This window comes from Pelodiscus sinensis, chromosome 8 (assembly GCF_049634645.1).
Source record: "Pelodiscus sinensis isolate JC-2024 chromosome 8, ASM4963464v1, whole genome shotgun sequence".
Lineage (NCBI taxonomy): Eukaryota > Metazoa > Chordata > Testudines > Trionychidae > Pelodiscus > Pelodiscus sinensis.
The window spans coordinates 4810111-4822498 of NC_134718.1; the positions used below are offsets into that span (position 1 = coordinate 4810111).

Below are 12388 nucleotides of genomic sequence, written 5' to 3' on the forward strand. Positions count from 1 at the left end.
ACTGGGGCATAAGCTTTCAGCACCCCCTCGTCTGACTTCCCGCGTCGATGGCAACTCCTTCTTAACAGGGGAGAACTGGATCTTTCGTCTTTCCAAAGGCCCTCAAAATACACGTCGTGGATTGAGGGGCAGTAGAAAAGGAAAGAGAACTCTACTCCGGCTCTGCTGCTCGCCCCACAGTTCCTATCACAAGATGCTCTTCTTAGCCGCATAAACCAAGTTACCGTGGGGAAGGCAGAGCACCAGAGACCGAGGGATTATTTGACATACGTAAGAGTATTATCATGAGCCCCGGCTTACAAGCATTGGAGGCGGAGAAAAAGAATATACAAACATATTTTAATCTTCTCTTGATGGATTTCTTCCTGCCTCCTTCAGCAGTTACTTGCCCACTCGCGCTAAAATAACAGGTGTGTTTAAAAAGGCAACCACTCGGACACACACAACCCTCTCCTTTTCCAGGGCTCGGGTACCTGAAAACACCACTTCTGAGCAGCTGTTCTCAGCGAGACTTGATCATCAGAAGGGATGCAAGCTCTATGACTGAAAAATCTGGACTGCATTTCTATGGACTAGCATTCACTGAATCCACCAAAGCTCTAGGCTACAGGGGATGTGTGTATTCATATGCTTTTCTAAATCTGTTCCAAGCTGATGATCAGCCTAAATGGATTTGTAAATTTCATAGCGAGTTTAGGCTCCTGCTTTGCATCTGCACTGGCTGCTATTTGTCCCTAAAATGATTTAATACTTTACAGGGCGCCTTTGCTCAAAAGATAAAGCTGTACAGAAAAAACAATGTATTTACATTTTTTGAAGGGTGAACTTCCACCTCAGTCCTACCATTTTCAAAAGTTATCCATAAAAGGACTTTGAAAATAAGGGTAAAAGGAGAGCAACCCCACTGCCTTAAAATTATCCCTCCAGAACCAAGACACGGCACATAGATGACCTGGAGGTATTTCCAAATATTACATCAGCCATCTCTAACTCCATCAGATACGTGAAAGCAAAACACTGTGGTTAATGTGAGGGTAACTGTTCATACACAAACTTCATTAATGACTTAATTTCATCCTCTCGTTAGTAGAATTGCTTTCTTTGAGGTCAGAAACCCTGAAACACCAGTACGGTAAAAACCTTCCTTGAGTGTCTGTGTGCCACTGACCAGTTCAGGGTAACAGGCATCTGTGTTTAGAAGCAGAGGCGTCCCTGCTTAATGGTCGATGAAAGGCAGCCATTACCCAAAGGCGTTTCTCGACCAAGACTCGGATTAATGTAAGACACTGGAAAGGTCAGAATCTGGCCCTGCACTCAGTGTAATTCATGCATAACACCATTCGAGTGAGTAGTGCTCCCTCACGCAAACAGAGGTCACTGGAATGCTTGAAAGGAGGGAGGGGCCTGGACAAAAGCCACACCCCTTGGTGGGCAACAGGCTACTCAAACCCCAGTATCTCCCCATGAGGCTCCGCCCACGTCCCCTCCCCTGCCTTCCTTAGGCGGCTCCTGGCAGGGTCCCTGCCCAGGGATGAGGTGCAGGGTTGCTGAGTACAGTTCCTGCTAAGGTGCGCTCCTGCATGGCCGCGCACAAAAAATTCTTTCCCCGCCCACCTCCTCTGGAAAGCTGTGTGTGCGCGCGCGCATGCGCTCCGGCGGCTGGGAATGGGACGTACTGCATGGTGGGGGAGGAGTGTCTGCTCCAGCGGCCAGGAATGGGACAAGCCGTATGGTGTGTGTGTGTTTGGGGCGGGGGGGTAAGGGAGGGTGTCCAGGCTCACCCTGTGGCTTCCTCTCTCAGCCTTCCCTCTTTTAGCCATACCGTGTCTGGCTCGTCCTGGCCTCGGGTCTGCTTGGCTGGTCTGTATCTGAGTATGTCCATCTGGCCCTGCTGCCTGGCTTACTGGGTGCAGCTCCCCTGCTGTTCGCCAAATGTCTCACTCTCTCTGATCCCCTCAGAAAGTTACTTCCTTTCCCTGGCCACAGCCACACTCCCCTGGCTAGCTGCCTATCAAGGTCTCTGGCCTCGCCCTGCCCCCCCGCCAGACTGCAGCTCCAGCCCATCCTGTTTAATTAGTTCATGAGTTAAACTTAACATGTAACTGGTTAACTAATTAAACAGGATTTCCCAGGTTTTTATATAGCAAACACATTTCTCAGAAAAGTTGCAATCGTCACCTTTGTGAATCGTGCACTTGCTAACGAGTGGTGTTTGTAACACAGCTCACTGTGAAATCGACAGAGGGGTGCAAGATCTGACTGATTCCTTTGGCCTTTCAGGACCGCTAGTGCATTGCTACAACATCCTTAACTCCCAGTGACATCCATGGGTGTTTGAATACTTTGGAAGTGCCTGTTTGAGTCCTGAAAATATCAAAACCCACACAAAGCTCTGTTCAATTGCTAAGACTGCCACGGACAAACCTTGTCCAGTTCAAACCCCACCAAAGCCAGACAGTTACGTGTATAATATTATACATCTTTTACATGCATTCACACCCACAAACAATTCATGAAACAACACCCAGGCACCGGATGGCAGCAGAAAACCTTTACTCCGCTTTGAATTCAAAGAAAACTAGACTTTGGGTTTCATTTTCATTGCCATGCGGTGTGTGACTAGTGCAGGCATCAGCTGTAAAACGGATTCGTTTACTAAACAATGCAACAATCTGAATACCTGAAAGTACGAGCTTGTGGGAATGACAAACGCTGTCCTCTGAGCCACCCGGCGAGCAATCCTGAGACTACATAGCACCCATTGTTCTAGGGCTGAATTGCGGGGAATTTTGTATCCAGAGTGCAGCTTTGCAGCTGGCTCCTCTCTGTGTTTTATGAGCCAACCAAACCATCAGATCAGATGACACCTAAATACTGGGGGCATTTACAGCTGGAATTCAGTTCTGCAATCAGGCCCAGCGCTGCATGCACAAGCACAGCGGGCAGTCTTTCCAACTTACGCCACGTCTGGCGAGCCTGCCTGCGGAATGCCCCCCTTGAGGTGGGTGTGATTCCCGGCTCGGGGAGACAAACTTGCACTAGTTCCAACTGAGCAGGGCACAACACGGCAGCATGAGCAACAGGGCGGGCTCGCACCCCCCGAGTGCACATTTGACACCCGAAGCTAAAGTGGCTACTCCGTATCGGCAGACACTCAAACCGACCTAGCGGGGTGTGTCTCCTGGAGCGGGAAGAACACTCCCAGCTCAAAGCACAGACACATAGTAGGTGTCAGGTGGCTGCACACCATGTACCGACTCAGCTTCCACTGAACGCCATGGAAAACCCCGCGCCTGTCGTCTGCAACACGAGCGGTTCTGAGACGGCTCAATCACCTGCCAGGCACATCTCGACTGCTCTGAATCTGGCAATATACAAAGACCTTCAACATCAGCCTCTTGCTCACACACAGGGAGAGACTGGCGAAGCATTTCCTACAGCGTTAGCACTGCTCTAGTACTGTAACCCTGAGCGCAGGGCGTAAGTCGTGGGGAGAGCAGCGTGTAGGCGTACGCAACAAACTCAACTCTACCCGCGAGTGGCCAGCTAGCAGGCAGCTAAGGTTGCCAGGTGTCCGGTATTCACCCGGACAGTCCGGTATTTTCGCCTCCTGTCCGGTAAAAAAAAAAAAAAAAAATCAGAGAACACCGGACATCTGAGATGTCCTGAGCTGTCCGGTATTTTCTGAATTTTTCCCCAGCCAGGAGGTGAAAATGCCGGGAACCTGGCAACCCTACAAATACTCAGTGCCTGGCCTTCCCCTCCACCCCCAGCACTCCCAGCCCTCTGACCCCAGCCCCCATGCTTACCTGGTTCCCCAAGGCTGCCGGCACAAAATGGCTGCTGGCCAAAAGACCTAGGAGAAGCAATGCTTCCCCTGGGTCTTAGTGCTCAACAACTCCCCTTTTCTTATCTCTGCACTCACTCTTAAAGGGAACATGCTGTTTTAATGCCTTTTTTTTTTTTAAAGGCTTAATAAGTCTTAGAGTCCTTTTTTTTGCTCTACAACTTCGGTCTCCCCCCACTTTTTTCCCTTTCAACAGAATTTTTCCCGTTTTTTTGGGGGGGGGGGGAAGAGGGGGTTCAGTATTTTTGTTTCAACCATCTAGCAACCCTACAGGCAGCACAAGGCTTCTGCAAATGTATTTTGTTGAGCAAAAGAAGTTCATGTGCCTGTGGTTTTAAATATTACTGAGAGATGGGTGAATTTGCCTACTGGGAACCAGCAACTGTGTTATTGCGGTGTACTTCTTTGTTAATGAATGCTCTAGCATTTTATCAGGCGCACGCGCACGGCGCAAGTGTTGGGCAAACGATTATTTGAAACAACAAACTGTGAAAGGAATGTGGCGGCAGATCAACAAGTCTGGAATTTTGCTAAAGCTAAACAATGACATTTTAGTAAGGCCCAAACGGACTCATGGACACTAGGGATGTAAAATCCTGTTTAATTAGTTAACTGCTTACACATTAAGCTAAGAGTAATGCTTACTGGGTAACTGGTTAACCAGTTACCCGTTCGCACCCCTGGTGGGCATGTATGGAAATAGGGCATGTATGTAAATAGAACCATCAGGGACCCTGTGGCAACCACACTGGGTGGCAGAAGAGTTCAGGTCTCCCTATGAAAATCTGCAGCTACGAAGAAATTAAATCTTAAAATTAACTCGCTAATTGATGGATTAGGCCAAGCCATTAAAAATGGAGGAAGCGATGCAGGGTTATTACACAGCATGCTTATCTGCTCCTCATGCATGGGAAAGGGAATTCCTGCTATTGGGGAAAAAAATTTCAATTGGCAAAGCTAGAAGGTCATGAACCTTGGGGACCACGTGAAAGTAATAATCCGGCTGTGTCTGCGATTCCCAACTGGTCAGGGTATCCTCAAGAATTGGTGTCTGTTAACAGCGTGGGTACAACAGAGAATGGGACCGATTAGTACGTGTAGACGGCAACACAAGGACATGAAACAGTCTGCTGTAAACGAACCAAAAAGGGAGGGGTCTGGGGAGGGCTTGGTCCAAATGAACCTGACCACAGCGAGGGAGGCTGGAGCTAACTAGTCATTACAGAGACCGAAGGGGGTAGTATGGATATAAGGCTGAGTCTTTGTTCTGGGCTACCACAAGTCTTCACTGGGGATCACACCATCTCGGGGAGCCCGGCTGGGTTTTGTCTGCACTGCCCCTCTCTCTGGACTCCGCTTGCCCATTACACCCCTAATCTGGTCCACGGGATGTAGAGAGGGGGTAAAGAGGAAATGAATCATGGTCGGTGTGTGGGCCAATCCACAAACGTGTGGTGCAACGTCTGGAAATCCCAGGTTTCTGTTTCACTCTGGAGCTGTGATGGAACCTGCATTCGTCTCCCTCCAACCCCCAGCGTCTGAGTCTACTCATAAAACGATAGCCTCTATACAAGCTCGAATTGCCCAGGAGAGGGTGGGGCCATAGAAGACGTACCTTATATTGACAGGAAACATATTGACATACCTTCTAGAGACATAGAAGAAAATCTAAAGTATGTTGGAGTCATCCTGTGGAATAACTCAGGCTGGTAAAAGGCTGGGTGTTACTGGCTGTGTGCACCATGCTGGAAGGTGGGAGCAGTCCAGGAGTAGAGGCAACAGCAGCAACACAGCGTCAAAGGCACCCCAGGTTGGAGGGCAGGGATAACACCGTTACTAGTCAAGACAGTACCCTGAATATGTCCCAAAGACAGCTCATTCCAATTTTCACACAGAGTCCTGCATCCTTTGTAATTAGCCATCATTATAAATGCATATACTCCACACAGGTTTGGAAAAACAAAATCACACCAATTCAGATTTACCAACAATGGTCATCCATGGCATACGGTACCTTTGAGATGTTGCTGGAACGGCTCACGGAATGCCCCAAAGCCTTCTCATTCTGAAAGAGAACAGAAAAGATTGTTGGAGTGACCGAAAGCTGCTGGAGAGAAGTGTTACTTCAGGCAGTAACACTGAAACCAACAGATGAAATATCACAGCAAGAAAGATTTACAGGATTTTGCTCCTACTGAAGTCAATTTGAGTTTTGCCACAAACTCCAGTGGGACGAGGACTGGGCCCTTTCATCTCTATAATGGCTGTATTACTGCACAGAACTCAGCTGTACAAGTCTGAACTGGGGAATTTTAAGACCGAGAACAGGAGGGCAAAGTCACTGTTCTGCATCGCAGATATTTTGAAAAGGAACCCCCCCACACCTCTTATCCGCTGAAAAATTATAACCACTGCAGGAGAAACGGGCAGGCCTTACTCAGGAAAGGCATCCCAGTTATGTCACAAAACACCGCTGAATAAATCACGCCATTTCATTATGTTATACAACCCCACCACAGAATTGCTTTCTCCAGGGACACCGAGCATTCTCACAGGGGGAACACCATGCAGGCAGTGTTGTTGCCGCTGCGTGGGTCCCAGGATATTAGTGAGACAAGGTGGACGAGGCAGGACCAACTTGTCTTGTGAGAGAGACAAGCTTTCCAGCTACACCGAGCTAGAAACACTAAGACAGCTGGAGTTGCGGAAGATCTGCTGATTCCCGTCAGTCATTTATCATAGAATCATAGAACACTAGGACTGGAAGGGACCTCGAGAGGTCATCGAGTCCAGTCCCCTGTCCTCATGGCAGGACCCAGCACTGTCTAGACCATCCCTGATGGACATTTATCTAACCTGCTCTTAAATATCTCCAGAGATGGGGATTCCACAACCTCCCTGGGCAATTTATTCCAGTGTTTGTCTACCCTGACAGTTAGGAACTTTTTCCTAATGTCCAACCTCAACCTCCCTTGCTCAGGGGAGATGCATTTCATTCCACAGGTGTCCATGCAATTGTAAGTGGTAGGGAATAGAACCTGAACCCCCTTTACCTCCTTTGCCTGCCAAGCGGACCGTTAGGTATTTCTTTTGTGTTCACTGCCACCACCCATCCATTTCACTTTCTGAAGGTAATGTGATTTAGTCACCAGCGTGATCTGGCACATCCCAAAGAAATGCAAGAATGGATTATCTGACAAGGATATGGCTTATTCTGGAGGGAATCCAACAGGGAAATTTTTCTTTTCAAAACACACCAGGGATGAGGCCACTTCACAGTGTCGGGATGCAAATCAGGATCCAACTTCCTCACACTTTGGGGGCGGTCAGATCTGCTGTTCTGGATTGGGATTATCCCTCAACTATAATGCATATTTATCACCCGTTTCCATAGTTACTGGGCCTGCGCGAGAGTCACCCACAGCGTGCCCTTCCCTTTGGCAGCTTTGGGACCAAGCTGCTTCATTCTCACCAGGTGGTGTTTCTCTCTCCAAGAGACACGTTTATGTGCTACCAACGGGACTCGGACCGGAGACACGACACCAAACAGCACCCATGCTGCCGTTCAGGCTGCTGGGAGACTGAACTCGGTACCCAAGAGAAAGGATGCAACTAAATATAGAAATCCAAGAATCAGGTCAATTGCAGCACATCAGAGATCAGCCTAGAGGCGAATCGACATGCACGTCCTGGGGCGAGCCGGTCGTGTCTGGCTACAGTTCAGGTGGCCATTTTTAATTCCACGGCAAGCCAGTGTGAGGTCAGACCAGTCCCCAGGCTGCACGAACCCCCCATTTAACACCAGCATGCTCCAAGAGAGGCAGCTCCTTGAGCACAAGCCTTGTGCTGTCAAAAGCTCAGTGCTGGGAGAGGGGAGGAGAAGCAGGTGGCAAGTTTTCATCAGCAAGGGCGGAGCTGCTTTTAAACACCAGCTCCCGTTTCCTCCCTCCAGCTGGAAACAACATGCCAGGGAGACAACCACGGCCCCCTCCCCAGGCTCTCCGTAGGGAGACATGGCTGCATGGCAGGGGAGCAGCAAGCACGACGGGGCGTTGGCTGCTTGGTTACCATGGACCTTGCACATGCCCAGAACGGGATTCCGCTCCCCGGCCGTCCCGTGAGACTCCGTGTGGCAGGTGGAGCACCAGGGAAAAGGAGCCATTGCTCTGCGTGTGGCAGCGAACTCTCTCTCAAAGAAGTGCCAATGAAGGATGTGGATGGTTAATTGGTTAGTATCCCCCTTACAAGGTAAGGCTTACCGGTTATAGTTAATCAGCAGGGGCTGGAGCAGCGCCCACTCCAGCCCAGCCAGGATAGAGCAGCCTCTCCACACGCTCTGTGTAATCGGTTAACCAGAATGTTTTACCAGTTAACTAATGACATGGAATTTCTACACCCCCAGTGCCATCTGCGAGCCACTGAGCTCTTTTACAAGGCCACTGACTGTCACGTTTAAAAAGAGCCAGCGGCCGGATTCAGAGCTGGACGAACTGGGCCTACGTCACCGTTGACTTCAATGGGCGCGGCATGTGCAGATTGAATTTAGCATAAGAGGCAGAGAAGTGAATGGGAATGAGCATTCCTGGAAGCTGGGGACCAGCAGCTAACAAGAGAGGATAGACCGTGGGGGTACCTGAGAAGTGACATGTGGATTGTGCTATCACAAGGCAGCGCTGCAGTCGCTGGCTGGGTCCCAAATCTCGTCGCCCCCATCGAAAGGAAACGTGACTATAGCAACAGGGAAAGTTGGCTGGCGCCAGAGACGGCTGAGGAAGGAAGAAAGGGGCTGGAGGCAGCTTCAAAAGCTCTGCTGAAGAGAGACTGGCTCAGGCCGGGAGCATGCAGAGTGCTACATAACCGGGAGGGCTCACTCACTCCCCTCTGGCAACGGTGATGTAGAGAAGGGTCAGGTGGACTAGAGAGAACGACAGAGGGAGAGTCTGAATGCTGCACCGCTAACCAACTAAAGACTGAGGCTGGGATTTCAAATGCCTTTGAGAGGAAACGAAATGATCAAAGCTTCTCGCTGCTAACTGTGCTCCTCTCCCCTGCCCGCAACTCCAGCAGACTCCAAGTTAGGAATCGTTACTGAATACGCAGGCGTATCTCGGTTGGAAAGAGAGACAAGGGTGAGCTTCTCTCTTAATGGATCAGCTATGGGGGTGGGATGCGCTTCCGAAGTGACACCCAGCTCTTCTCCGGGTGTGTTGAACGGGACAAGCTGAAACTGCGTCAGAATGAATGGGCTGACAACAAGGGCCACACGTGCTCAATACGATAAACGAAGCAGGCCACAGAAACCAGCCTTGCTGCCGAATTCCTGAGATTGAGATTTTATTTGTGGAATGCGCTGAGCAGCTGAGACACCCCTCCCAGAGCGAGGGATCACAACAGGGAATCATCACGTGATCCCTCCCCTATCACCCATTTCTAGCCTCTGACAAATAGAGGCCAGGGACACCATTTCTACCCATCCTGGCTAATAATTATTGATGGACCTAATCTCCATGAATTTATCTAGTTCCTTTTTGAACCCTGTTAAAACCCTGGTCTTCACAACTTCCTTTGGCAAGGAGTTCCACAGGTTAACTGTGAGCTGTGTAAAGAAAAACTTCCTTTTGTTTGTTTTAAACTTGCTACCTATTAATTTCATTTGGTGATCCCTAGTTCTTATGTTATGGGAAAAAGTAAATAACTTTTCTTCGTTCACTTCAGTCTTGATTTTATAGATCTCTATTATATACTGCCTTAGTCTTCTCTAAGCTGAAAAATCCCAGTCTTTTTAACCTCTCTTCATATGGGACCCGTTCCAAACCCCTAATCATTTTTGTTGCCCTTTTCTGAACCTTTTGCAATGCCAGTACATCTTTTTTGAGATGAGGCAACCACATTTGTACGTAGTCTTCAAGATGTGGGCATACCATGGTTCTATATAGAGGCAATAAAATATTTGCTGTTTTATTCTCTATCCCTTTTTAATGATTCTGAACATTCTATTTGCTTTTTGACTGCCGCTGCAAACTGAGTGGATGTTTTCAGAGAACCATACACAATGATTCCAAGATGTCTCTCTTGAGTAGTTATAGCTAAATTAGTCTCCATCATATTGCATATATAGTTGGGATTCTTTTTACACACATGTATGTTTAAATATTTATTTTTTTGTACCAACCCCTCTTCTCCTTTCACACGGATGCTATACCACATGGGGATGCAACTGTGGGGAAGAGTCACATGCAAGAGAGTAATTTTTTCTCTCTTTTGCCAGGAGAGGTAGGGGAACTCCCCCGGGGAGGGAACAGGCAGAAGTCCTGTGACTAGCACCCCCCCGGGATTCCACCTAGAGAGAACAACATTAAGATCTCTCTGAAACTCCACAGCAGCCCTCCCATGTAAAGCTGCCTGGCACAAGCACGGAATCGTACATTTCCTGGACAGTTAGTTCTTGCCCTCTCTGGGCAACACCCACCCGGTTCTGGCCTGTTAATGGCTCGCTCCCAGCCTGCTAGAGGTGAATTTACCATGGTGTCTTTCCTCATGTGCTGGCCAATGGTAAGAACATGGTTACTTCCACAGCATGACTGGGAACATGTAGGATCAAGCAGAAGCAAAACAGGGCCTGTGTGGGAGCCATACTCTGGCTAATAATTAATTAACAACAGAGTAGGGGAATAGTGCTGGATTGTATTCAAAGGCCACCGCTTCATTTCAGTGTTCTCTTCCTAGCAGTGCCCAGTGTCAGTTACAGTTTAAAAAATCCCCTCAAAGCAATCAGATGGGATAGCAATCCCTTCCATATATTGCTTTGTGAATGTGTAGCCTCAGCAGGACTGAGCTAACCGGTTCTGGAACAGCCTCGACGCAGACGTGCCTACCTGGGGTTTTACATCTGAAATCATAATGTTGGTCTTAATACAGTCCCATGCATTTGGTTCCCTTCTATAATAGCAACTGACGCATGCATTGGCATTTTATCGGACGTTGTGATAGCCTCGGCAGCGATTTGCATGGACGAGGCATGGAGAGAGGATTCTATCTAAATGTTTTCTTTCCTTTAAAAACACATTTTTTGCAGAAGCATCCGAGTATAGAATTAATACATCCCATTAGAACAGCATTATTCATCCTTCGATCTCGATGTGTTTTACAAGGTAGGGTATAACAAGCCCGTTAGTAACCCCCACTAGCAACATGAAAACTCCCATTTGTAAACGAAGAAACCAAGGCATTCGGTGATTAAGTGACGACTCAAAGGCAGGTTGTATATAGGAGGCAGGAGCAGTATTCAGTTCTCCTCTTACAAGTCCTGTGATCAATCCATGCGATCACAACTATCCCATAAAGGTACCTTCCTACCAGAAAACCCCCTATTGCTACAGGCTGTGTCTCTGTGATTATGTTTCATATCAAATATTTCCCAGCATTTGTTGAAAGCTCAGTTTGCAATCTTATGGCCGAACGGCAGCAAGCAAGACAATACACGCATGAGCGTTTAATTATCGGATTCAACTGGTGTTGGGGAAAAGAGACGTGGGCATCATTTTCATCCTTTTGTCAAAGCCAATGAATGCTCCACTTCAGAGAAAGGTTTCCCACCGTTACCTGAACCAGGATGTTGGGACTTGACAGAACCCAACATTTTACTACCTCAGCAGAAAGTAGCACTTCACATCCTGTCTTCTGGGCACAGACTTGCTTTTGGCTGTTGCAGCATCATCAGAAAGCTTCGGTGGGACTCAAGTGCACCGTAGCGGGGTCACAAGCCAAGCTGGCGCATATATTGCCAAAGCTGCTGTACTAGAGGGTGGAAGGAGTGCCTGCTTTGGACCGGATTTGTTTTATCATTGCCTAGGGTGATGGTGGAGATCATAGACTTCAGGCTGTGGCGGCCTCTGATTATTCCAGCAGGGGGATAGAAACCAGATTTACATACACGACTGGTTTTTGGTCTAATGCCCACCCCCGCCCCGCCGAGATTACTGGGACAGGGCTGTCTTTCTCTGCTCCAGATTCCTAGTTGGGGGTGACAGGGTGGGATAGGTCTGTATCCAACAGCCCATTCTGTTTTGTGGCCTCCATGTTGTACCCTGCCTGCCGTTTCATGGTCGGTGTTGAAAAACCAAACTGACTGGACAAGATCAGTCAATTCCAGAGAGGACAGCCGATAAGAGCTACAGGGTCATCACCTCTCAATGACCCAAGAATTGCCCCTCCACGGGGGGACACCAGTTTTCTTCCTCACGTGAGACTCATATTGATGGAGACAATTTCCCAGCTGGGGTACAGGGCAAACAGGGTTTGAGATGGGATTTACGGAGAGGGCTTCTTTGAGGGAGAGTCATCCACTGCCACTCGCCAGCTGCTGAGGCTGGAGAGGGGTAAGGCGCGAGGGACTCTATCTCTAGCCTAAAATGCTAACCAAGTCGTGAGCTCAGAGGGGGTGGGGGGCGAGGAGGGGAATGGCAGGACGGCTATCTGACACATCTGTAACCATCTAGTGCTTGCATCTGTGGTTAAGAAATCCCTTTACTGAGCCTATGT

At 48.7% G+C, this 12388-nt stretch overlaps 1 protein-coding gene across 3 annotated transcripts in view; it reads right to left on the bottom strand.

Moving 5' to 3' along the window:
* The window catches only part of LOC102463015 (E3 ubiquitin-protein ligase MARCHF8), a 160117-nt gene that overhangs the window by 64469 nt on the left and 83260 nt on the right, over positions 1-12388 (bottom strand). For all 3 annotated transcript variants that reach the window (XM_075935714.1, XM_075935710.1, XM_075935713.1), the window contains one exon: positions 5862-5912. In XM_075935714.1, the coding sequence (XP_075791829.1) occupies positions 5862-5912 (51 nt within the window). The remainder of the gene's footprint in view (positions 1-5861; positions 5913-12388) is intronic.